Source organism: Nothoprocta perdicaria, unplaced genomic scaffold (genome assembly GCF_003342845.1).
Source record: "Nothoprocta perdicaria isolate Ctin4 unplaced genomic scaffold, notPer1 scaffold_3, whole genome shotgun sequence".
NCBI lineage: Eukaryota > Metazoa > Chordata > Aves > Tinamiformes > Tinamidae > Nothoprocta > Nothoprocta perdicaria.
The window spans coordinates 4,711,844-4,739,374 of NW_020455532.1; the positions used below are offsets into that span (position 1 = coordinate 4,711,844).

General features: G+C 38.3%; 1 protein-coding gene across 3 annotated transcripts in view; it reads right to left on the reverse strand.

The window, feature by feature from the left end:
* SULF2 (sulfatase 2) overlaps positions 1-27,531 on the reverse strand; it is a 124,254-nt gene that overhangs the window by 30,656 nt on the left and 66,067 nt on the right. For all 3 annotated transcript variants that reach the window (XM_026041920.1, XM_026041918.1, XM_026041919.1), the window contains 5 exons: positions 23,787-24,025; positions 22,139-22,386; positions 16,971-17,210; positions 5,092-5,243; positions 2,070-2,239 (listed from right to left, as the gene is read on the reverse strand). In XM_026041920.1, the coding sequence (XP_025897705.1) occupies positions 2,070-2,239; positions 5,092-5,243; positions 16,971-17,210; positions 22,139-22,313 (737 nt within the window). In that variant the 5' untranslated portion in view covers positions 22,314-22,386; positions 23,787-24,025. The remainder of the gene's footprint in view (positions 1-2,069; positions 2,240-5,091; positions 5,244-16,970; positions 17,211-22,138; positions 22,387-23,786; positions 24,026-27,531) is intronic.

Below are 27,531 nucleotides of genomic sequence, written 5' to 3' on the forward strand. Positions count from 1 at the left end.
TGTCTATCTTATGGGTAAAATACACAAAATATAACATTCCCAGAAGCCGGATAAGATGGTCTTCTTCAAATGTATTCAATAGTCAAATCGTAGTYTGACTGCATTTGACCTTGGAAAGGGTGGTAAAATGTAACCTCTGCAGAAATAATCTCTGTGATGCCCAACTGTTGCATCCTCTGCAGCTATCAGTATATGCTGTAAAAAAAGGAAAATCAATCACGTAGCCCAAGGATTTGCTACATGAATGCTGGCCGATAGGGATAATTTTCAAATAGAAAGACTGCAAAGCAGCGTGTCAACGAGACCGAGCATTCCAGCCAAGCCTTCCCTTTGCTGGGTGGGTGTAAGGTAGGCATCAGTGTGGCCACTTTGTCAGTGCTCGTGCAGGAAGATACACACGACATGGCACATGGGGCACTGCCTCCTAGCTCTGGCACTCGACAAAGGCTGTTCAGTTACTGCTTTGCTGCAACACAAATGCGTTCAACTTGTGTTCCTCTCATGGGGCCCTACATGTATTCACAGGGTAGTGAAACAGTGAGAACTACCTACAACCCATTATCACCGGCAGATTCACGGAGGGATTCCCTAGGATTCGAGAACAAGGGAAAACATGGATATCAGAGGACTACATAGCATATACATATTGAGAGAATGATGCACTTCCTGCATTTTTAGTTTCAGTCTCAAAACCAGACCAAAAACAATCCTTACAGATTAATTTTACTTAGTGCTATTTAAAAATGTCTGAAATATAATTTCTTAACCTAGTATGATAATTTGTTCCAGTTCCTTCCACTCCTTTTCCTCGGATCACCAAAATTAAGCGCTACAGAATGCTGTTTTGATAAGTGACTATCATCCCTGAGATAAGACTGCCATCCAAAGCAGTTCTAATAAGACTGAGGTACTCTGTCCAGGTACTAGCAATAGCAGAAATCACTTATTTGGCATTGCTATAATTTTCATTTCAAAAAGAAAAAAGAAAAGCTTAAATGGCAAACAAACATGAAACGGTGTATTGCTGTAGATCTGGGATACACATTCTCTTTCATAGCACAGGATAATGAAATATATATTATTCTGAATTCTGTAATACTCAGACAATARTACTAAGGAAATGCTCTCTCTCAAAATCTGAGTGAAAAAGCTCAGATGGGTTTCACTGGACTTTGGATTAGTCCTGAGGAGTCTTAATGACCAACTGGTTATTTCAACTAATTCCCAGTTCCTTCACAAATCCAAAGGAAAATGGAAAGCCCCTTGGAGAAAAAAAAATCCATGAATYTAGGAAGAAAATTACAAACACTGAACATCAGTGAAGGCAGAAAGCCAGTAAGGAGAAAAATCTTGGAATGTTTTCAGTTTGGTTAAAACACGATTTGGGAGAATATCATACACACGAGCAGCCTGTGAGGAGGTGTGTGAGCTGCGGAGTGGAGCCCTATGGAGCTACCCTTCTAAGCAGGCTCTGCAACTGCAAGCCAGCAAGGCTGGAGCTGATGCCTTAACTGGGTAACCAGGCTGTGGTGTTCTGGGCACCGGAGCTGTTTCCAAGACTGCGTCAGGTGGCATGTAGAGACCTGCCAGCCCATCTGGAACTACCTAATTTGATGCAGGCCTCTATTTCTTCTCTTTCCATATATAAAATAGAAATAATAGCTATTGTGCATTATGTGATTTTTGTAATACCCATAAACTAACATGTTTTTTTCATACAGATAAGAAGATACAATTTCTTTCCATGAAGATATCACAACCCAAGAACCAGATTTTGATCSCTCTGCTCAAAACAAACAGTGATATACAGGGCCCAAATAGTTTGTCACAATGTCCAATGAATTCAACACAAACCTTTCAATTTTTGAGCTACAATTTGAGTTCTATACATGGTAGTTGTTCTCAAGATACGTGTACTGTTCTGAATTAGTATAAAAATCTCCAAACATTCTGCGTATATGACAAACTTACGCCAGGAGTATTGTAAGGTAAATATTTTTTTCAGCTAGAGGTACACAGCACTTTTAATTTCCTGAACCTGGAAACACAAGAGTTTTCTTTTTCCTTACATGTGTTGAGAGGCATTGGGAAAGAGATGCGAATACTGAGGTGCTGAATCTTCAGGACCATGAGGAGCAGCATGGCTTATAACCATCAACACAGGCCTGTGAGGATACATCTTCTTTGAGATTCTGAAGAAGGTAATACTGTCATTGGTGATCAGATCAGTCAGATAATCCTAGAAGTGGAAGGAAAGGTTCAATGAGGTATTTCAACAATAACTGCAAGCTGTGGCAGGAGTTCGCAGTAGGAAGGCTGAAGTATCATAAGAAACTGGAAAAAGGAAGCTACTTAGCTCAAAAAGAAAGGAGGAGGGAATAACATTTAGATGTTAATAACTTCAAAAACTAAAATGAAATCAATCTCTCTTCACTGAGTAAAAATATGAAAAACAGTTTCATCTCAGAAAAAAAGGACAYTAAAGATCAATGAGAAGTGCATATTGCCAGAGTGCATAATTAATCACAATACTAAATACATATTAAAAAAGACTTGAAAATTACAAGCTCTATTTCTCTGCTTTCTGGTGATGAAATTTTTAGGACATGTAGTCCCCTCCTTATCTTATACAAAAGCTCTGAAAAAATCGACATATGTATACATTGGTACTCATTTTTCTTAACATCCCTCTGAAGAATCAGTCACACAAAAACTAAAAAATGCTGGACTAGCTGGACCAAAAATTTCATTAACTTTACAGCTACTGTGACAATTTGATAGAGATATACGTCTATAAAGTAAAGGACTGGGAACTTAGAAAACTCACTTTGGAAGATGTGGACTGTCCATCTTTCTAATTTCTAAAAAGTATCATGTACATCTGMTATCTCCTGGAGCTAGACAGATTAAAGAGAATATTTTAATGATATACTGTCTTCCTTTTCTTGGGCTACATTATGCACATCAAATAACTCTTGGACAAGAGTTGAATGGAATACACAACATTGCAAAGCTGCTAATTTAAACCAAAAATAATTGTCATGTCATAGCTGGATGTAAAACCAGACATAATAGCTGGCTCTGGCCAAGTGAACAAGCACAAAGAGTGGTACAAACTGGATGGCAGCTCTCTCAGGCAAGCTTTCTGTCCATGGGTCAGACACTTTCTCCTCTTTACCACTGCCATTGTCCTTGACCTGAAGTCAACTGTTATTAGTCAAAGGAAACCCTTTTCACAGACTGTATTTATCCTTTTTTTCCCCTAAATTATTTTCTGTGCATCCCAGAGCCAGGCTGCCAGCTCCATTTATAATTTTATATATTGGTCTACACATGAGGCTTGTCTGTTATGACACTGCTACATTTATGACTGTTACTGATATGATATTTTCAGTCATGCAAGTAGATGTAAATAACCATAACTCCATCAAGGTTAATCGAAGGACCATTTCTATCTTTCCACTGGCATATGAATTAACATATTAATTATGTCAAGTAGAAAGGGTCAAAAAATAATCTCTGAGGAAACTTGGTTCATTTGTTCCTTGATGGAAAATGAAGTTTCCAAAAGAGAAGAAACAAAAACAGAAGGAAGGAAATACATTCAGTCTCATATTTCAGCTTCTGTTTGTTCATTTGAACTCCAATATTAGCATCAGGAAGTACTGTTGCYCCACACACCATCATCTGCTCATTATAACAGCACTATATTATGCAAGAATATGAAGATTATCAAAATGTTTATATCTTTATCAAGTTGGGATTTTTTACATCAAATTTAATAAGAAAAACTGAACTAAATGAAAATCTAAACATTTTCAAGTGTTGCATATACAACACACAGCTGAGGACATCTGAACTTGAAGTTCACAGTTGGCCCCTTGTTGCAATGGGGAATACTGCCCTGTGAAATCACTTGCCTGACCCTGTTTCATTTGAAATTTATTTTCTGTCAAAACATGGTTGGTAGCATGGCTGTAAAGATTAGCTCTCTCATTTTTCATAGATCAGAAGGGAAATAAAAGAGAAATAATTCAGCTCATCAGTTGCCCCTTCCCCTTCGCAGCTGGTAATAGAAAATGAAACCTTAGAAGCCTGTTAAGCTTCATCTTTCAGCACAAAGCACATTAAATTAAAAAAAAAAAAAAATCAAATCAAGGGGAAAGGGATAAAATCACACACACATCAGCCTCATAAAGAAAAAAAGTGTCTGTGAATACATTCTGATGAACCAAGAATATGAAGGAAGGATTTGTGCATGATAAGCAGAAAGGAAACAATTTCTGTTAAGTCAGACCATTTCAGGAAATCACAGAAGCTGGTTGCTGGAGCATGTTTACATTTTCAGTTCAAATAAACATGCCCCTCACTACAAACATTTCACTGTTTAAGCAGTAATGAGGGTTAGATGAGGAAAAAGAATAATTCTGCACAGAATAAGAAGTATCACCATTTTTAATAAGTTTGGCTAGAGTAGAGCATCCTTGCAAGCATTTAAAGAAGCATATTTGTCTGTAACAAAAAGTGGAAATATTTAATAGTTAAATTGCCCGTTCACTCTGTTGGTAAAGCCAGAATTAYCATACAACATACCAGTATCCTATGAACTCTCCATCATATTATCGCTGTGAAACAAGTTCCTTGGATTAATACAAAAAGACGGGCCTAGCTGGAGGGAGCTGGTTTCCAATCTCATTTATGCTCGTGTAACTCCACTGAAATCAGTTCTGTACTATGGGAATAGATGACAATCCAACTTGGCACACAAAAATTAAAGTACCAAGCAGAGAAATCACAGAGACTTTAAGTTCATTTTTATGTCTTCTGCTCATTTAATGTATTTACAGTCTCAGGATGTTTTGTTTATATTCCCACTGCTGCTAAAAATGTTTTTAGTAACATGACTCTTCATCAGTGAAAGATAACAGAAAGTCCAAACACGATGCCTGTTGGGCTGGAGCTGACGTTACTGGCAGCAGMTTTAAAGAATTAAAAGAATTCTTTTGTCAGACTAAACCCATAACATGTTTGTAGCTTTCTTGCAGCTATATGCAAATGTTAAAAGCTTAGAAATAAATCAGTAGGACCTACCCTGGAATAGTCAAATCCATGCTTCTCCTTCACTCCATTTCTGCAGAGTGTGTAGTTATAAAATCGAGAGTTTTTAAGCAATCCAACCCATTCCTTCCAACCAGGAGGCACGTAGGAACCATTATATTCATTCAGGTACTTTCCAAAGAAAGCTKGAGGTAGAGAAAGCAGAAGTGTACATAATAAGGGCAGCATAAATACGTCAAAGATAGCACATTTAATAATACACTAATTTCTGTCTCTTCTGACTAGAGCTGTGCTTTCTTCATTCAGTTACATATAAGGTAAGAGATAAATTATGAAATAACACATGACAATGGGCTTTAACTTCCCATTATTTCTTTATTTCCAAGTTTGATTTTCAACTGGACTAAATAGGAGATGAACTAGAYCACAATTACAAATACATTCTCCTTAGCGCATGATCAGAGTTAGACAAACTAAACAGAAAATGTTTAAAATCGTGCCAGATGCCACATTATCTCACCCTCTCCTGAAACACCAAATTTAGCTGAGCTTCTCATTTTGGTTACACCCACTCAAGCCATCTCCACCTAGTATCTGGCAGACATAGCAAGGCTCATAAAAGCAGGCTGGCTTGGAAGAAAAAGCTTACAAATAAGAACCATAAATACAAGGAGATTTTTAAACTTGATGTATAAAAGAAATGAAGTAGCAGACTGTTTGGCAGAATAAGTGCAAGGAGAGTACAAGGATTCTTGTACTGGATTGGGACAGCATCATTATTTGAGCCATGCTCCCCAAAGAGCAGACTAGCCAGGCTCTTATAAGCTATAAGTTCACAGGCACAAATTACTTTGCAGGAAATGGTTAAGAAAAACACTTAGCACTAGAACTCTATGGGAAAAACACATATAACACAAATTTCCTAACATACATGATGAACTCGGTGATGTTTTCAAACCATTCCAATCAAAAACGTGATTTTCTTTTTTAACGGTATATGCATTTCTGAACTGACAACATAACCATTCCCCTAGCAAGTTATTTAAGGCTTAAAGGCAAAATTGTGTTCATGAGGCRAACACAGCAACCAAGGTGAACAGAACTCAGTGACTACCAGCTGAATTTCCATGCTCAGAGCTCCAGTTCTGCCCTTGCGAGCAGCCCAGCAAGGCACGTTGGTGCTGCCGCCACCATGCCGACAAGCTCTGAAATCATCACACTTGTTCCACTTGACGTTACACAGATTTTTAATTCAGAGGCACACAATGCCCAAAGGGACTCACTGACAGTCTATTAGAGAACATCTGTGCTTCTCTAAGGGCAGCAGAAGACGGGGGATTCCTTATCTTAGTCCTAGATTAAAACTCCTTTTAAAACACAGGGGATTTGAGCATTCAATTTGCAATTCTCAGGTTCTTAAGGATTTTTTTTTAAGCTTGTGTTTGATCCTGCATCCTTTTGTATTTACGTACACGCAAGGAGCAGTAATGTGGAAAGTGCAGATTTTCAGGCAGTGTAAAAGGGACCAGCCTTATTGAAGTCAATGGACCCACATCTATTTTAGTAGGCTGAATATCTGTCCCAAAGTAAGAAACAGAGATACAGAATAGCATGCAAGAGAGCGCAATATCATTAGCTGCTAATGTTTTCCTTTCTACAAGGATAGGAGATGTGGCATTAGTACCATAATAATATAATGGATATATATAACAGAATAATTTTAAGGGGAGGAGGCATATTACGCACTGAATGTCCATAATGTCCAACTCACAGTGCTTACGCAGAATTCAAAAGCACATTTTGAGTCATCCTCCTGAACAAAATTATTCTGTACTCAATTAAGACGTGTTAGTTGAGCCAAGAGAAACTGAGCGAATGTTTGACGACTTTCTAGGCATTTGAAAGAGATGGAAGTGCTGAATGAATTAGGATCTGTATCATGGAAGATGAGGAGGGCACATCTATTGGGAGATAATTAACTCAAATTATTTGAAATGACACCATGCTTTTAAACTATTTCGGTAAATTAGGTAAGGTATTATGGTATTTTATAGATGAGCCACAAAAAAAAAAAAAAAAAAAAAAAAAGAGTTAAGTAATTGATAGGCATACTGCAGAAAGGAATTTGTCTTGGCCTAAACTCCCTGGCCTAAACTCTAACTCTTGATGCTTACTCTAGTCATGCAAAGTAAATTAACAGCAATGAACAAGCAAAATCAGATAAAAACTGCATTACTTGCATCACTCGCATTACTAGGCAGGAGTTCAGAACACACATTTTCAAACGATCTTGTTCTATGAACTTCTAATTTTTCTAATTCTAGGAGTGAAAGACACCCCACAGTGACAGTGGGTAATTAAGCAGTACAGATACACATTTCTTTCTTAGCTAGGTAACAGGGAATAATGGATTGAAACAGTGACCACCATGTACAGTTGCAGATAAGCACAAGCTACTACTCCAAAGCTTTCTGTCCCTTATCAACATAAGACCTCCAAACAGACATATTTTTGGCATTTTTGCCCAGCCTGCTCCTGAAAGCTGAGCTTCCAGTTTACCAATCAGTTCCCGAAATCCTTGGCTGAGCCAGCTGAAGAACTCAGGAAAGAGGCATTCTCTAAAGAATGACTTCATTGTTATTCTGCACAGGCATTAAAGGAAAGTCTGGCGGAAGTTCCTTCCAGCACCTTTTGCATACCCCCCATTGTACATTCAGGATGTCTTTATAATCTTTCATGGATGTCTAAGTGCCTTAAATAATTTTCTCTGCTGTTTCCAATCTTCCATTTACCATCCTTTCCTTTTCACCCTCCTTCCTCCTCCTCAGTCCTTGAAAGGTTCATTTCTAAACTTCATTCCTCAGTACTACAAAATATTGGGATGCAAGAGAGCTCTCTTGATGCTGGTGAAAAAATTTTATTTTGAATTGTAAAGAATCTCTCTAATGCAATTTTCGTTCCCTGGCAGAGACAGCTGCTCACAGGGTACACAGGCTGTCAGTACATCCAAGTCCAAACCACTCCAAGATTTCCTTAACAAACAATTTTGGAGACTGACGTTTGAGATGCTCTGCCATGTTGCTATACCCAGGCTATGAAGGGATGATTAAAAAATCTCCACATGACTGTTTTTAATAAATGCAGGAGGAATGTGATTTTTCTTGCTTTAAATACCACACAAAGCAGTCTCTCCTAAGACTACATGAAACAGGATATTCGAGAAGGGAGCCCTTTGTACACTGTAACCACTTCCGCCGGAGTTCACAACCTCACGGAGTTCTTTTCTCTAAGTCTCACTCCATTGATAAGCACCTGGAAAAATCTTTGGTATAGACTAGGATTTGTGCAAGAGGTTTCTTTTGTTTTGTTTTCAAATTCTTCCTGAAAGGAGGGGGGAGAGGGGGAAAGAGCACAMAAAAATTTGCCCTATGCTCTCAATTAATAACAATCTGATCTGAAAATAATGCAGTTGTAGCTCCATGAGGTCTAAAGCTCATTGCTTGAAAAGCAGTCTAGCATTCTGTCAAATGTTACATAAAAGTAAAATCAAATGATCAGACATCCCATTCTCTAAAATGTTCCAAGAGGCTCTATTTACTGGAAAAATCAAGCTAATTCTATCTATATCAGCTATCAGACTATGCAAAGGTGGGTTTTTTTTATTATTCTTTAAACAGTGATTATTTTTTTAATATGTCCCTAAAAATATCTTTGRAAAAAATATGCTTATTCACAAAGGATATTTATGCATCTTTGCACTTAGCTGGAAATCAAGAAGATAATTCCGGATGGATAAACAAATGATACCAGAGACCATTCATCCCATTTGGTTCCGTAGAGGCTGCCCAACCACCAGAGTTCCCCTGACAGGGCTTCTCCTGCCCCCGCACTGGGGCAGTCAGAAMGAACGGTCGACAGAGATTCACCAGCATCAAACTGACAGGTCAGAATTAGAGCCAGAATTCCAGGCTTTCACTTGCTCACTTGGCAGTTCTGCTCGGATTTTACTCGCAGTGCAGGAGCAATGCTGCCCTGGTTTGGGGGGATCAAATACCCTCTTGATACCCAAGGGACATGACCGGGGAGAAGATTTGCTGCTGCTGGGGCAGCAAGCTCTGTATTTCTACTACACATTTCTCCTACTGCCATCCCTTCAAATCCTCCATGCTATTTAGTCGTAACCATCTTCTGCCTTATGATTAGTACATCATTAAATTGCACTTATCCTCATGAATGTAAAATTTAATTCATGTTTTAAACTGCTAACCTATACTTAAACATATATGCTGTGTATTAAGTACTTTTGAGTACTTAAAAATAAAATTCAAAAAAAAATTTTGCTTTTTCTTTAATTTTATCTTTTCCCCTTATGAGTGTCAGGTATACTCATAAAGATTCGTTTAAATCTCTCAGATCTTTTGTGACTCTAACTGATACTACTTCTTCTCAACTCAGAGGTAAACGATTAGCTAAAGTTGAGCAGCTCTTCAGTCCAGAAAAAAAGAAAAAAGCATTTTGGATCTTATTTCTGCTTTATATCTAGCAAAAATTATTTTCAGTACTTTTTGTCCTCTAAAAGACAATCAGAGGAAAGCAGGTGAGAAAACACTCTCAGCATGGCTAAGTGCGCACGTAATGAGCAGTAAGCCCAAAGGTCATTTCAGTTGTGTGATTCTGTATTCACATCATGGCCAAATGTACTCTTAAACYGAAACATATAATGGAATCAACCCCAGCGAAATTAATGGATTTACAGCAGTATAAGTATGAGCGAATAGAGAGAAAATCCTGTAATTTAGTTCTAAATTTGGTCCCACAGGAGACCTTTTTTTTTTCCAGGAGACATCAGTTCTCATTATGTGGCAAAATAACTGACCGGAGTCTCAAAATATAGCAGTCTTCAGTGTTGAAGTCACCTGAACCGAATGGTCCCAGCTGGCACCTTTAAACAACAGGAAATAGGACATGACTACAAAGATTAAAAGATGTGGCCTTAGTATCAATACCTCAGTAACTGTGCTAAAGGGCTAAACGGCTGCTTGAAATAGACAGTGGGTTATTAAACATTAAGATATTTTCAGGGAAGAAAAGTGAAGCTTAAGACCACATTTTGTTTTCAGATCCATTTATGAGAATCGATTTCAGCATGCTAGGGTAGGTTGGTCTCTGAGGGCTTTTTTGGTATTTCTTTTTGTTATTATGTCTGGATCAGTCTGTGAAATGCTGGATTCATTGAAGCACTTAATCAGTTAAACTAAGGGAAGAAGTATAGACACACACACACATTTTATTTTGGTCTATTGCACATGATGCCCCAATTCTTCTCTATTCAATAGGACATKGATAACAAACTTGGAAGATCTTGAAGATCTCATGTTCCATGCACCATCACAAGAGCATGAGAAAGTTTTAATAAAAGCTCTTGTGCACACCGTTATTTTCTGTCATTGGGATAGAAATTATCCTTACAATTCATAAAACTAGTTGTAAGATCATATTTTAAGGCCAGTGTAATCAAAACAGCTCACAGGCATTCTTGTTATGCCAGGGGAGTAGTCTAATGCCTAACAGGAAAAAATAATCTTTATGACACCCTTGCTCCTCTTCCCGAGTTGGCACTGCACATTCCTCAACTGTGGCGAAGAATCAGTGCAAAAATCCATTTAATGAGTTGAGAACTGGCTGAAGGGGAGTAGATGAAGCCAAATTGTGAAATGATCAACATGGAAACAGAGAGAACAGTGAAAATGAGCAAAGTGTTGCCCATCTTACTCAGGTGAGTAAACACCCACTGGAGTCACTTGGCCAAAGCCCTCTTTCATTAATTCCTACGGCAGAGCTTAGGGAAATTTTACAGAACTAGAATGACAAAGCACAAATATCGTTTAAAGAAAAAAAGAAAAGCTTCGTATCATGACTCTGTATTCAACAGGAGATGGCTTGGAGCATCCCAAACACACTGTCCCCTACCCGGAGCAGTCCAAGAGCAAGCAGGAATGCTGGCTATCTGCTCAGTCCTTGGTGGGCAGCCCTGACCACCAAACCCATCACAACAGCAAGACTTTCATTAAACATTCCCCGTTGGTATCGCTCCCTCCTTTCATATACTGATGGTTACAGAAAAATTCTAACCTTTAAATTTATCCTCCACTGTTCATATGCAATATTTCCTCCTCTGCATATAAAAACAAMCCCCTTCTCAACAGCACATTGGCAGGCCTTTTTTAATAACAAACAGTCCAAGTAAGAGCTTATCCAGCTTAATGCTGAACCTTTATTAAAATACCAAAGCCTGCAGTATGCTATTCTGTCAACTCCAGAAGAATTTCATTCATTTTGTCTATAGGATCTGAAGAAAATGCCTGATTACCATGTTCAACAGAGATTCTAGGATAATGCTGCATAAGAAGAAACATTTGCCATATTTAGCAAAGGCTGTTTTCTTCCACCTAGCAATAAACTTGGGGGAAACTCTAGTAAAAGCATTAATCCATAAATAAAAACAATAAGACTTTACCGAATGCAGCTGAAAGAAAACTCCAGCCCCAGTTCAATCCAACCACAAAATTCCTTTCAACAATATAACTGAAAGAGAAGAAATCTAGACTCAACATTTATTTATTTTCTTGTATACATTCTTATACTTAAATGCATCCATCTCCAAAACACATATAGTCCTTTCATTGAATTTCAGAACTGTTGAGGATGAAAAGGACTTTTAGAGGCTATCTAGTCCAACACTCCTCCTCAAGCAGGGTCACCTGGAGCACTCTGCCCAGGACCCTACCCACACATCTTATGAATATCTTCATAACACCCAACATATACGTGACCATAACAACATATAYGGGAGGTGATGCAGCATTATTACCCCTGACATGCTGGGGAGGCACAGGACACAGGTCTATGCTCTGCCAGTGGGACAGAACTGCCACACAGTTCTGTCTGCAAGCTCGGTCCTGAAGCCACTGGCAATGCTTCGAGATGATCACTGTTTCACTATGCACTTTATTAGAAAATAACATGCAATTTATTGTTTCATCCCTGAACTTCTGTATCACTAAGCTTGGTCGCTGACCACTGAATTTTGAGTGATGCACAGGACAAGCATATAATCAACTGGGCCACCTACCTCATTCATGCCTTCAAGCACACAGGAGAGACCAGCTTAGCAAAGATGTACACTGTAGATTCCCAAATTATACTGCTTTGATTATTTTGAAAGATTTTTTTTTGCAAAAGAACTGACATTCTAGAAATGCAAGTGTCCAAATATTCTATTTAGCTTTCAGCTATTTTGAATATGAGACAATAATCCTATTTCTGAAGAATTACCAGACTATGAATTGCTCTTGCTTGAAATGATAAGTATCATTCCATTGCAATAGCAATCGGTGCAACAAAACCATTACGCTTTCAAAGCTAGAGGTGGCATCCTATCAGTACAGTACTTTATGTGGGGGAGGGAAAGATGAGCTTTTCTTCACAGTCTACTTCTTACACTGAAAACAGAYAAACTTAGGGGAAAAAAAATGAGAGAGGGTGAGAGTCAAAGAAAAGAAACCTGGAAAGAAGGCTGCCACAGGCATGGCTTGTTTCTGTTGTGGTGGATGCATTCATCTCAACCTCTAAGGAAGGTTTCACTGGGCTCTGGGCTGTCTTGCACATTTTAGTTAGCAAATACGTAACAGCTAGGGCATGGGAGTGAGAATGGAGTTACTTCCCTTCCTAACTTTGCTCCTCACCTTCATGCAGCCTCTCAGAAAGTACTTCACTATCCTACCTGCACTTCTCCCCATCCATGACTCCATAAGTCACCAGTTGTCCCCTACCACATAATTATAATAATATAATAATTAAGTCTTCTGCAACAAAAACAGCAATTGCAACTGTAGTGAGAAACAAAATCTGAATCAAGGATTATCTGAGAATTTTCTACTGGCATGTATCTGGGTATTAAAATCTGTCACATTTTTCAGGTTCCTTCCTCCTTTAATAAACATTTACCAATAGTCTTTTCTCCTCTTTCTTACTGTTTAATGTTAAAATCACTTTAAAATGTCAAAGACTCAGACAGTGGAGTGCAAAAATAATTACTTGAATGCAGTCAGCCACTGTATGTTCTTAGTCTAATATTAATGGGAGGAAATGGAAGCTTGTCACTGAATTTTAATGAATTCATTAGTTGATTAATATAAAGCCCTGTGGAAGTGCTAAGTATGATTATTACTTTTATTCCCAGGAAATATTTTATAATGGCAGAGACAGACCTCCCATAATGACTTTTCTCTAGGTTCAAAATATGTGAATGGTGCAAAATGGCATTTATTAATTTTTTGCATAATTCAAGTATGGGCTTAGCAGTAGAGTGAGATATTGAGACATTACCACACAGCAAGCAGCTTTTTGCCTTGTTCTTATTGTGTTCATTTAACTGAAAAGGCCAGGTGTACCATAGGGTACTGCTCTATAAGAGTGAGGATGGTAAGTTGGCCAAGATTTGTACTGCTTTTATGGCATACTGAGCCACTTTAAATCCTAGTATAAATTAACAACTCTCACAAAAGATTCACTGAGACAAATGCTTCCTTCTGCCAGGCTGAATTTGGCCCACCATCCCTAATTCTGTTGAATTTAATAAGATAAACATGTCTTTTCATTTCCTGACTGTAGATAAGGCTGACAAAATATTCTGGAATCAGTCCCCAGTTTTAAGACCTAATCATTCAGAGAGATAGACAGAAAAGAGAAGTTTTTCTCATTAAGTAATGTCTACAGGAAAGTTTAAAATCGTGCTTCAATAAAACATCTTAGCTTTTGTTGTTGCAGGACACGAGCATGGAACAATGCATTGAGCATTTGAAAAGCTGTCCCATGGAAAGAGATGTGTATATTGTGTATATTCACAGAAAACAGTGCACTCTTTCTGTAAATGTTTACCCAGGAACCTTTGGCAGAGAAATCCTCTGACATTCAGAAATGTTTGTCACAGGATCTCTTTGTTTCTCTTACTCTCCAATAATCTGCCCACTGTTTTAACTTACTAATGATTCAGACATTGCTTACATGCACTTTTCGAACAATTAATTCATCAATTGACTGGGCATGTTTATATAAGTKGTCCTTCTTGCATAATTTCCCACAATGTTTTAATAGGACAAGGATGTGAGAAGCTCTTCAAAATAGGTCTCTTTGTTCAATGTACTGAGATCAGGAATCTGGTGTCTASATGTAGTCCCTATACAAAGAGAGCACAGCTTCCAAGTCACTGTTCATGACACTGGCTTTTTTTTCTTTTCATTGGAACAGTTTGGTGCTGAGGAAGATGCACCTGGAACACCCATGGTCTTAATAGCTTCAGTGGTAGAAGGAAAAGCCTCCTTTGCACTGTCCTAATCATAATTTTAATTGGACACACAAGGTGAAGTGAGCCTTCTGCATGATGGCACATATCCCAGCCATTTAAAATCTATGACAGAGTTTATCTTGAGCCCAGTCTCTTATTTTCACCTCTATTTTGCCTAGACCTAATCAAAAGCAGATCAAAGTTTTCAAAATGTGAAAAAAAAAAATACCAAAGTGACAACAAATCTTGAAACTGGGGAGCAGTTACAGGAAAGCCATACCTCTTCTATATCCTCTCACATTTGTTACTTTCAAATAAATTGTGCTGGAGAATCCTGCAGCACACGGACCCCTCCTGCCTCCACATCATCTGCACCTTTCCCAAAGGTGTCAGCAGCGGCACAAATCTGGCAATCGGACAAGTCTGTACGAATCAAAAGCAGAAATGCCACTGCCACAAGAAAAAGCAAAAATCCTACAATGCAGGAAGAATGATCACAGCAGAACCCTCCTTTGCAACAGCAGGAGAACATAGGTAGATCAATGAGCAGAGATACAGGCAGCGAGATGTGAAGTGAGGGGCAAGAAAGAGTGAGGGAAGGTGGAGTAAGAGAGCAACCTTTCTTCCTTCGTGTTTATAGGAGAATGAAAAGGAAAGAGGGAAACACAGGGAGGAAGCCTGAGAGATGAAAACACAAAAAATCCAATCTCTCTCCCAAAATAACAGCCTTCTCACTCCAGAGCTATGAACCCGTGTATCAAATTAAGTCTGAAAAGGCTTATATTTAAAACATCTACAAATGAACTCCTATGCTTTTTGATCTTTTGTTCACTGTAATAATGTTCAAGGAGGTTCCCATCTCAGAGAAACTGTATCTGTAACATCCAGAATATTTGCTTTATAGCGGATTACTATTGAAAACTGAGAAACTAAATGAACAAAGCTGCTAAAGCACAATTTCCTGATGTTTATAAAGCAGGTAATTCTGATCAGATCTTTGGACAAAATAGGTAAAACATACCTTCATACTGCTGACAGTCCTTTCATATTAGTAAGTTCTAGACTTTAATCAGAGATCACAAACGGACAGAAGCCTCCAAAAATGGCAGCTTGCATTAATATTTGTATAATAAAATAYGTTTAACTTCACAAGGGTATCATTTACACCTGAAGTTTGGACACTTATTTTGTACATGTAAAAGCACTATTTCTGTGTGTTTCAGCACCTTCAGTTTTCAAATTAGAAGTGGAAGACTTAAAAAAAGAATACAGAGTTACTAAGATCTTGGGCCTAAAACTAAATATTAAGTTAATGTACAAGACCTATGAAAAGTAGGACAGCTGCAATAGAAGTGGAACTTACTGGAGCTTGCAGGTGCTTAAAATATAGTCAACAAATATAACAATTACAATAAACAAGTATCAGCAAACACAAAAGAAATGCTCAATAAAGAATTAAACATTAACCTTGATGTTCATAAGATCATTGGCATTAATGCCAAGAATGATAAATGATAGGAAACAACAATAAAATAATAAGGTACGTGCACTTTCCCTTGTTTATTCCTTTCCAAATTGATTCAGGTCTTTAATTTAGAAAAACAAAACAAGGAAATTATCTATTTGTTTAAAGACCAAGTTTTGCTGTAATCAGATGGAAAAGCTCATGTGAATGACTGAAAAGAAAAACTAGTAGTTAAAAATACCATTTTAAATACTGTACTAAACAGTAAATCTACTCGTTAAGATCTATACTAGTCTCTAGAAGCCTCACCAAGATCAAGCATCATATAGCATAAATCCAAAGCACAAACATACTCTATAAATAACAATTATAATACTATGCTGTATACACTATAAATAACATGAACAGATTCAGATTTATGCCTGTTTCTCAACATGACAGAAAGTGACAGAAACACACTGCAGTGGGCAAGCTCCTATATCCTGCRTCTGGAGAACACAAGAAGAAACAAATGTTCCATATTTTACGAAATCTCTTTTACAGGATCTTTATTCCTAGGGAGAACAGCATGCAAAGAGGATCATTTATTTCTCAGGAGCTCATTTGATCTTGCAGACTACCCTCCAGTTGTGATATATCTTAAACACCTTTCTAGGAATGGACTCTCTAGAGAAACCAATCCAGTTGACAGTTATGCCCCAAAGCACRGAGCAAGGAGCAGTCCTCTCTTTTGTGTTCTTAGTTTGATTTATATATCTTTTTTTATTAAAAAAAAAAAAAAACCACTAATTCCTTCCCATATTTTCTTTCTTGTCTGTTCTACTCACTTCAGGTAACTGCCGGGCATATTTTACATGTGCTGCACCTTGCGTTCAATTATATAACAAGATATTCTACTCCTAGAGCATGTATGCTATTTTCAGCCATCCCACTTCTAATTTTTTACTTTTTTCTTAATTTCTACAAGTAAAAATAAATTGAACATCTGGCATCCTGCATTGTTGCAGCCCTTCATGAGAACAAATTAAAAGGTTATAAACAAAYGGCAGTTGTAGGGAGAGGACTAAGGCAACTTTCAGATAGAGCCATCCTTGACCTTACCTGTTCTGTACCCCGTGTTGTTGAGGTACACAGCAAACGTCCGTATTTCATGCTGAGCCTGCCAGGATGGAGAAGAACAGTTCTCGTTGTTAGTGTAAGTGTTGTGGTTGTGGACGTACTTCCCTGTAAGAATAGAGGAGCGAGATGGGCAGCACATGGGTGTCGTCACAAAGGCATTGATGAAGTGAGCGCCTCCATGTTCCATGATTCGCCTCGTCTTATTCATGACTTGCATTGAACCTGGAAGAAAAAAAATCATCTCAGAAGGATTTTCCTGTTTCAGTCACAAGAACTAAGCACTCTATCAAAGTTCGCCTAGTGCTTTAGCAAGGCCCAGATACTGAAGTCCTAACCTGGATTTGACTCCAGTCTGTTGATATAGCCTATTACACATTTTCAAGCATTTCTTTCTCTCTCTCCAAGAGCAACATCTWCCACTGTAGATGAGAGAGCACTCTGTGCAGCCACACTGCTGCAAAATGGCTACATCTTTTCCTGTTTAGGCTTTGTACCCAAACTGAATCTTCAGCACAGATACCATCCAAACCAAAATCTGTTATGCATATCAGAATCTTTCTTAAATACAGAAATATCAAAGATCAGAGGGAAAAGAAAATTAGGTCTCTTTCATCTAATAGTGCCTGATCATTAAAACTGCATCAGGGTAGGCTATTCTTGATGAAGGAAGAATTTTCATTTTCTAAGGACATTATAATGATACCTGCTACCAGCATTACTTTCCAAGGGAGAGCAAACCTGCCAACACCAGCCCTCCCTTCCTGTAATGAGCAGAGAAAGCCAACAGACAACATGGCAAAAGATGACACTGTAGCTGGTTTGGGGCTAATTTACCAAGGTTGAGTTGAATTAATAGTTCAGTTTTAATCAATGCATCCTGCAACCATCGGGCACAAACTGTATACTCTTTCTATTGATAAGGGGTTTAGGTTTCTTTTAAGCTCTTCAGGCAGGGATTTCATTATGAAATTGCAACAGTACGTCGGTTTGATACAGGGCACGCTGATATAACCAGGAGTTAGAACCTAGCAGAAAAATGGTGATAAGCCCCATACAAATCTGGCTCTCCAGCACCACGAAGGAAGGTCAGTTGCTACTGTAGGTAGTTTCATTTTTAAATTGCCATGGCATTAGTTTTCTTGAGATCATTTCATTTGAATGAGTATATAAGACATCTACTTGTGTATTTTTCAAATCAGAACAGTTCTCCATCACATCACTTTACAGGGCAGCGTACCACAGTCCCCACGAGGGCTTGCTGGGGCACACAGCAAGAGGAAGCTTCTGACAAAGTGAGATTTTTCTTGTTCCCTTAAGTGTAGCATAAGAAAGCGTGTGTTATGGGAGCAATCTTCCTTTCCTCCAAGGYACTAACTCAATTAAAGTTATAACAGTCAGTTATGTGAGCCTGAAAACTGTGAATGTTTCCTCTGTGGTGTCTTATGACCAAGACCAAGCACAAAAAGGCAAAGCATTCCAGTATTTTACCATTTCAATATTAAAATAAAATTTAACAAGCTCTTTAAATGACAGAGGCATCTGTGCATAAATAACAGTATATGTTAAGTCTCCCCTTGAGGTCAGTAACCTCCTTTAATAAAATTGCTGTAATGACAAGGCACTGTATATCAACACTTTAATACAAAAACATATGATCTAATCTGCTTGCCCAGTTTGAGAACTAATGCAGACTGACAGATCAGTGGAAGGCAAGAATCCAGCACACTCTCGYGCAGTCTTAAATAGGCCAGCTTTAAATATTTTAAACAGCGTTAAACCAGCCAACCAAAACTTTTGTTCCAGCTTGCTTCCAATACAAACATGGAATTGTGAAAAAAGTAGGAATTGATTTTTCTGTGGCAGAAGATTAGTTGTGTTAATCGGCAACTGGAAACTCCCCAGGTCACCTTTTCTTGAGTTGGAAAACCTTCCAGTGCGTCACTAGCCCATGTACCAATGGAAGTGATGCTTTGAAGTGTGTTTTCTTCAGAGAATGGTCTTTTACCCACTTAAAATCTCTGATAGGGAAAAAATATGACTTAAATAAGTGTTCAAATTATTTTCAGAAAAAAAAAAAGGGCAGCCACTGGACTGCCATGAAAAATAGGAGCATTTTAACAATTTGATGCATTGAASGTGCTCATTGGACAAAATGAGGCAAGGATCAGGCTGAAATTCTGCTAGAAATTTGTGTGCGATCCATAATTTTGTTTAGCGTCTCTTCAAAGTTCACTGCAGGAATAGGATGGATATTTTGACTTATATAATGGAGAACACACACTAAAACCACGCATATTTCTCATGAGGTCTTGACTGTCATAGCACAAAGCAGCTAAAAGGTATCCAAACATCTATAGGAGAAAATTATGAATCAGTAATGGAATAAAATTACCTGTACTATTGCAAGAATGCATTACTTACTGCTCAGTATGAGGCTGTAATGGAAATTTGCTATAAAAAATTAACAATTATTTTAAAAGATAATATTGACTTTCTCATTAATTGTATTTCATTATCAGATATCATATAATTTACATTTGTTTTAAAGTATTCCACTTGTTAAAGAGTTTGCATTAAGCTCCAGTTGACTTCATTTACTAAGCAAAATTTCCAAAATATTTCCAAAATATCCACAGGCAAATATGTCAGCTGGATTCCTGGAATGTTTATTAACAATCTCCCCTAAAGCCTATTAGCATTCTATTTGAACCTTATTAGACAACTTTTTCCCATCTTCAATATCTCCTTTGGCCTGAGTTTCATTTTAATGAAGCTCTAAGATTCTCATCTCTATGTATGATAATTAAGAAGCAGTATTTTCTGTGCTACATTTGTAATTTTTGAGTGGGATAGGTAAGAAAATACGAATTTCCTCTCATCAAGATTTCCCCATCATCTGAAGCGTCTTCTAAACAATCAGACTTTTCTCCAGATAAGCCGGCTTCTTAAACTAGAGGTACATGGTAGTCAAACCTAATTAAATTGGAGGTGCTGAGTCCATTGCACAGGGGACATCAGCATTAGACTAACTTGGATTTATATAGCTCTAATGGGAAAAAAAAATCTTTGCTTCTAATTAATTCTTTTTCCTCATCAACATAGTCTTCTTTTTCTTTACATCCAATTTCTCAGTACAACTTTCCTGATTACACAGTTGGGTGTATATGTTTCAGTAGCACGTGATGTTCCTGTCTGCCTCCTCCCCTTTGTATCCATCCCAATTTGCACCAAGGATCTCCTTCAACCTGCACATTCTGCCACTCTTCAGCAGCCCTGTCCTTTCTTCAACATAATGCTGGGGATCGGTTTCCCAAGTAAAATGCATGATTAACAGCATTAATAAAGAAGAAACTGAACTCCTTTCCTGAAAGGACATAACCTTCTGGCAAATCCCACCTGCTACTGGCACATTGTTAAATCCAGGGTCTAAACTAAATAAAGAGAAGGTTGTTAGAGCACTTGAAATTGTGTTGCCTTCCCTTTGGCCTCCAAAGTAGCCACGGAAGAAAAATAAAAGCTACAATACCCATCAGTTACATTCTTAGAARTAGCTGGAATCTTGGCTATTCAGAGCTTTCTCTGCCACACTTCGATAACATCCATGTTTTCCTTAGCTTTTATTTGCAATTCATATCTTGCTTTCCCCTTTCCTAAATACATTAACCACAGGCCCCACAAATGGCAATTTTGATTAACTTGGACAGTTCAGCAGATAATACACAGGAATAAAAATTAATTCAAATATCGGGTCTCATGAAGCCATTAATGACAAATGAGGAATATCACATCTCAGCTTCAACAAATTCATTTTCTTCAGTTAGATCTTAATTTGAGTGGACACATGCCCATTATGCTTGAAATTGGAAAGCATCAGACTATCAGAGAAGAGAAATATACTGCCCAAAGGACTTTAACAATTGCATCAGAAACAAGCAGGCTAGCGCAAAGTAGGAAATGATAAATTTTTTAGGACCACCTTCTGAGCTTGCAAGATAAAGTGCTTAGATTTCTTTTTTTATATATACATTATTGAAACCATATTTTTGCATAAAAATAGCAATTTCACCAAAAAATAGTAAGCAAACCAAAGCAGCTTGCTCATTTGAACTAAACTTGTATTTGTGGATTTACTTCTGTAACAAGATATCTCTTCTTTAAAAAAATGCAGTAGAGCAGACATGCACTAAGACTGATCAAAAGGAAGCATCTATGAGAATATTGCCATGTTGCTATGATAAACTTCTCATTTATAAGAGTAGGCRTGTACATAATAAAAATTAGTTAGCTCTACTATTCTGTTCCATATCTTCTGCAATGCTTGTTTTCTGATTTTTTCCTTCTATGGAACAAATCTGATGCAGTAACTATCAGAAGCAGCAAACTACACACATACAAGCTCTCACCTTTCAGATCAATCCAGCTTTATATCCATTTAAAAGTGTATTTATAATGTAAAATTATTAATGTTAAACTGTATTTAGGAAAAGCGATTAAGACAAAATAAACATTATTTGGTGAATATAAACCTGTTGGGGAAACAAAACAAAACTCAAACTCTTAATTCATCATTCCAAAACATTAGGCAAAGTGTGCGTTTAATCTTTACCTATTTTCTTCAACAACTAACATGCTGTTGAGCAAAACAGTAGACTCTCTGCATATTAAGTGATTTTGGTCAGTAATCAAAGATCCATCTAAATGGACAATACCAAGAATAGTATGTACACACTGGGTATCATTTAAGTAATTAAAATTGTAATTGCAATGAATGTCTGCAATTATACAAAGAATTTGAGTAATTATACAGTGTAATAATCAGCTATGAATTCAAACCTATTGCTTTGGCATGCAGCTTCCCAGGTTATACGTGCAATTGCCAGAAGCAGTTTAGGCGTGGAGATGAGCACAGATAGGCAGGAATCTCACATTTTCACAGAAACAGGAAGTTTGACATTTTAAGCTGAAACGACCATTTCCTATCCTTGTATTGCAGGCAGTTAGGAGGTATTTTCCATATAAATGGAAGCTTTTTTCTATCAAATTTCACACTTGAAGAAAAAAAAGATAATTAGTTTGAATACAAAATCTAGTTCCAAGGAAAAGCAACYCCATGCTCATTAGCTAAAAATCTCTTTATCTTAGGCTCTTACCAAGTTCTACATCTTGATCATCAGTAAGAACAAGAATGATGTTTGGACGGATGTTTCTACGGTCTCTCTGAAATCTTCCCTTCAGACGTTGATTTAATAGGAAAGCTGAACTTCCATGTAGCAGTGATAAAACAGTCATCATGAATATTCCAAGGACAATGCTATGTTGTGCCATATTGTGCTGATTTAGTGTTTGCTCTGAACAAGGTGGGTTAACGTCTTCTATTTCTTTTTAGTTTGCGGAGCTCCTACATCAGAAAGCAAAAACAGTATTTATTTCCCCCATGAAATTTTTACTCTGAATGTACCAATAGGTGAAGAATTTAGCAGGAGATCAAAATTATTGCTTTGATACATTCTGAAACCAACCTTCCTCCTTGAGTTTTTGGGATGTTTTGAGTTGACAGTTTTGTTAASTGCATCAAAAATGGAGATGGTGGAGAAGAAAACATGTCTATCTACATTCTAAAACGGCACTAGGGCAAAATCTACTGAATTCACAACATACATTAGGATTCATAAAGGATCTTCAAACAGAAGGCTCTTTCAGACTTCATGTGAYCTGTTTTGTCTTGCAAGTTATTAAGAGTGCAACAGGCTGCCTAAATCTTGGAACCATGGGATGACAGTGTTTGAAGTCCACTACAGCTCTGATAATCCTGTGATAATCATTCATGATACCTATTGGTTTCCGATTTTTTCASTTATTATTAAAAAATACATTTAAGGCCCACTCCTGCAAACTTTGGGAAATGGAAGCAATGAATTCTGCCCTGCCTAAGACTTCTCTCCATCATAAATAAAATACTGCAAAATTGACTCATTTTCAAAACAGAGCACAATGCTCTGATCCTGCTCCTTTTATGAGTCGATAAAAAAAATCCTAGCCATTCCTACAAAGCAGTCCCTAAAAATTAGTAAGTATATTAAAGCTTTTTTGAAATCYTAGTTTGGTTGGTGTTTTTCTGTTATAAAAAGATTCTCTCTTGCTTTCAGAATTCAAAATATCAGTATGAAATCATATTGAAAATACCAAGTGCTAATTATTTCATCAGATCCATTGATCAATGAGCCAGTTTTTGATGAATTCCCTACTCTCTGCCTGCCTTTTCCTGGACTGGTGCCAATGATCTCTTGTAATGCACTGGAAATCAATTAAAAATGACACAAGGGAGAATATCTGCTCTTCGTAAAGACCAGAAATGCCTTAGCAGAAAGAAGCTAGCACAGTGTGTTTTATCCAAAGAAATACACTGGCTATTCTGTTCCCAGAGCCACTTGGGAAAACAGTKTTTCCTCCAGCAGATTATTCCATAGCCACAATATTACTTCATCTCTGTCAGTGTCTGTTCTTTGAGATAAACTTTGATTAAAAGTGTTCTCCTGCAGTAGCAAAACCACTGGCCTGAAAAATTATATCAGCTTCTATGCTTATTTAAAAAAATCACACTAAATTTTTATATAAATCAATAGATATATCACTGTAGTATGATGCAACATTTATTAAGGCTATTTTCCAAAAATGCACATTAATAGGGTYCTGAGGAAAAGAAAAATCTTTCTAACGAGTCTCCTCAATAAATTTCGTAAGTTGGTGGAATTAACTTTCTTTCTAGAAAGAATTTCTTGCAGAGGTTTTAGCACTTACCTTCTTTTCCTATCCACTAGGGTAAAATGAACAAACAATAGTTACAGCTCCAGTCCCTCTGCTGCCAGGCTGAATCAGAAGAAACACCAGTGAGTCGGATCAATCCTATCAGTGCTCCTTCCTCATAGTCAGAATCCCATCTGCAGCATCACAGCTGGGAAGAACCATGTCAGATTCAACGTGTCGCACCTATCTGGAGTAGTCAAAGGCAGCTTGAGAGTTGACAGGCAAATCTGGATCTGTTTCAAAAAAGGGAAAAAAATAGATTAGCAGGTGTATATTCCTATATTCCCAGATACCAGCTCTGGAGGGGCAGCCCCAAAGAAATGGCTCCCGCTTTTCGGAAACGACCAAGTAGGTACTTCCATAAACAAACTTTACTAAATGGATAACACAGATTTTCATTACACACGTGCAATTTTCTGAAGGCCTAAAGGCTATTTTTCTCTTGCTCCATAGTAGCTGCTTCCCTAAATAACAGCATTTTAATGACTTGCAGTTTTTAGAACGTTGTGCCTTCTTGCTATACGCGCACATATCAGTTGAATCAGTTGAAAGTATCATGAATACAACAGCCTTCCTCACATTTTCTTCCCTTCTTTTAAACAAGGGCTCACCAAGCAACCTCCTGACTATATTGTCCCTCTCCCCTCGGCCTTTGTCAGGTAGTTTTATCCCTTCCCCACTYCACTGTAGCCACTGTCAACACAGCCCCCAGCTCACAGCACTGCTTATCTAACAAAATACTTAATGCAAGCGGGCAGGTACAGACTGCTCTCCTCCAGCTATTTTGTCCACGCTTGTGTATTTATGGTTAGAAGAATTACAGTTATCTCCCAGAGGATACAGTGGGTGGAAGAGAGAATTTCATGTCAAATGCAACAGGCATCTTCCACCAAACCTGTTATCTGCTCCCCAGCCCCCTCCACACTGCAGACTTCTCAACTAATCTGACACGTTACCTTCCTATTATTACCAGGGTAAGTACTGCTGGGAAGCAGCTCGAAGCATATAATTACGCGCAAAACTCATATCAATAACTAGGTAAGAAAAATTAAAGCAATTTTAGAAAATAACCTATTTTTGTAATGTGTTTTCACCTAAGATAGATAGGACACTGCTAACAGCACATTTTGCAGTGAAATCTAAAAGTCAGTTTTAAATAGCTCTCAAAAAAGCAAGAGTGTCCCTTGCATAGGCTGCCAGTGGTCAAATGTAGACTGTTTTTTTTAATAGTCTTTGGTGAACTTCAGAGAGAAAACACAACACGAGGTCTCTCTCTCTCAACAGTCCCCCCCAATCTCTGTCAAGAAGTTTAACGTGTGACTCAAGAGAAGGCAGCAGAGCTCCACGGCAGGGCCCCCCGCCTGCCTTTGCTCCCAACAGCTGCCCTCGCCAGCGACGCACGTTGATCTGAGCAGTACAGATGGTCCAGGCTTTCCATGCCTCTGCAGGCCATCCTCCAGTACTGGAGATGCTTAATCTGCAGCGGCTCTCCGGGGAATTATGTATACCTCTTATTTTCTTCCAACTTACATATATAAACTTGACAAGTCTGGTCACTCCCGTTTTATATTTAGGCAAGTGCTATCAGAAATTTAYGAAATGCTCTTCAGCTGGGGCATCCAGCCAAGCTTTATTAAGCCTATGGAACCCTCTAGCAGTTTCCTTTAGAGAAAGTCTGGTCCTCTTATTTTCCATAGTTTACGGTTGAGTTTAACAAGTCCCCGACTCCCTTCACTGTCTAAATTAGATACAGCTGCCTCTTATTGTGCCTAACTCCTAGCCTGGGCAAGGAGAACAGAGACAGTTCAGCTCTCCAGGGCAGCAACACAAGGCATTAAGACTAACTCTCATTTAAAAAGTTGACGAGATAAAACCCGATTTTACTGTGTTTCTTCTATTTATAAAGCCACGTAGCTAAATTTAGTTCTCAAGCAGTATTTTCACCGGGAAAAGACTTTCTTATTGCTCTCACGCTCTGAGACCACTGTCAGGTCTGCTGCGGATGCACAGGGATGGCTGGTGTCAGCTTTACCCCCGATGGTCTTTTTTAACATGCTTTAAATCGATCAGCTTTACTCGGCACAGATGTAACAGGCACTGTGCAAGTAATTGTAGCCTGCACCCCACCAGCCCTCCCAACCTTGCTGATGCTACTACAGCTAATCAAGAAATATTTCCTACGCTCCCTAACACAACTGTACCGAGTGTAAACTGAGCATAACTTCAGTTAATTATTTCAATYCAACACAATTAGAGCAGAATCTGACGCTTGCTGGGGTAGAAAAGTAGAAGCACTTAAACTAATTCTTATATCAAGTATGTAAGGATATCAAGTGCAAAAGTCGCATTTGGGTTAACTGAATCTTATTAAAATCAGCCTAATACAGCCCCTCAACCACCCAAAACTAAAGCCAGACAAAGCTGGGACTCGTGGAGCAGCTGCAACCGAGCAGGGCTGCGGTGTACGAGCCACAACAGGGGGTCCATGTGGGGAAGGGAAAACAGGCTGGCAAACTGCTGCTCACACCTGTGCTGCGTTACGGCCAGCACCAACACCAGGTGCATTATATGAGTGGACTTAGGTGTGCCATTCGCCTGGTGTTTAAATACATGGAAATCCACAGTGCTGGATCCATTCCCTAGCAACCAACCCAATTAAACCAGCACTTTGTTATTAAATGGATTCTAAGGTGCTGCTGCTCTTGCAAGGTCTTTAACTCTTATGTTGCTGCTACACACCCCAGGTTTGCCTATAAGACTCCTTCTTTACCAAAACTGTAAGGCACTCAATTTTCTTTGGGGGAGATAAAAACAATTTTACATGCATATTGGGAAGATTCGAGTTTGTAACCAAATGCATTCCCAGGGGAAAGACAGCTACAATCTGGATATATGCTGTAACCCAACAGCATACTAGGTTTTCTAGTAGTTCTTAATGCTTTCTGAGTTTTCTCCCAGTCAAAAGTCTACAAGAAAGTACAAAATCAAMCCCCAGTGCTAAACATGACTCTCAAGTTCACATCTCTACTCACTCACCCACACAAATTACAACTACAGTAGTTTTATTTGCAAATATTCCCATTTCCTCAGGGGGCAGGAACCCGGCTCCTGACAGGCATGAGCTCGGACTCCCCGCTCACACGAGCTCGTCTGAATTTTCTCCTTACGTTGCTGAATTCTGCATCAAAGCCAAACACTCGTAAGGAGGAAGTTCGCTCTCGCTGCAGAATCTCTTCCCTGATCTCTAGCTTTATTTTAAATAATAATGTAAAAATCCAATTGCAGTTTTCACTAGGACTTTTTAAGAAAATGCTTTCAACATCACAGCAARCCCTCTATATAGCCATATGCCTCTTTCTGTCACATGCTTGTGTACTTGCGGCAGTTTCCCAGTGCCGCTTAGCCCTTGTACAGGTTAAACTGCTATCTGAATCCTCAACACACATAGTAAAAAACACCCTTTTCTGCCACATACACCAATGACCCGACTTGACAGAAATCGGCATTATTTCTCTGTTTTACCTGTCATCTTCACAGATTTACAAGCTACRAAAACGCACTAGCATTAAAGGCAGTTACATTAAGTACAGCAGTAAGTACAGATTTTTACTTCTGGAAACACCAAAGTGAATGACTGCAAGGGCTTTACGCACAGCAGAGGAGAACAATCACTGTTATGCAGACACAGCCTGTCCAGTAAACAGATTTTTTTTTAGAGTTGTATTGAGATAAAAAAAAA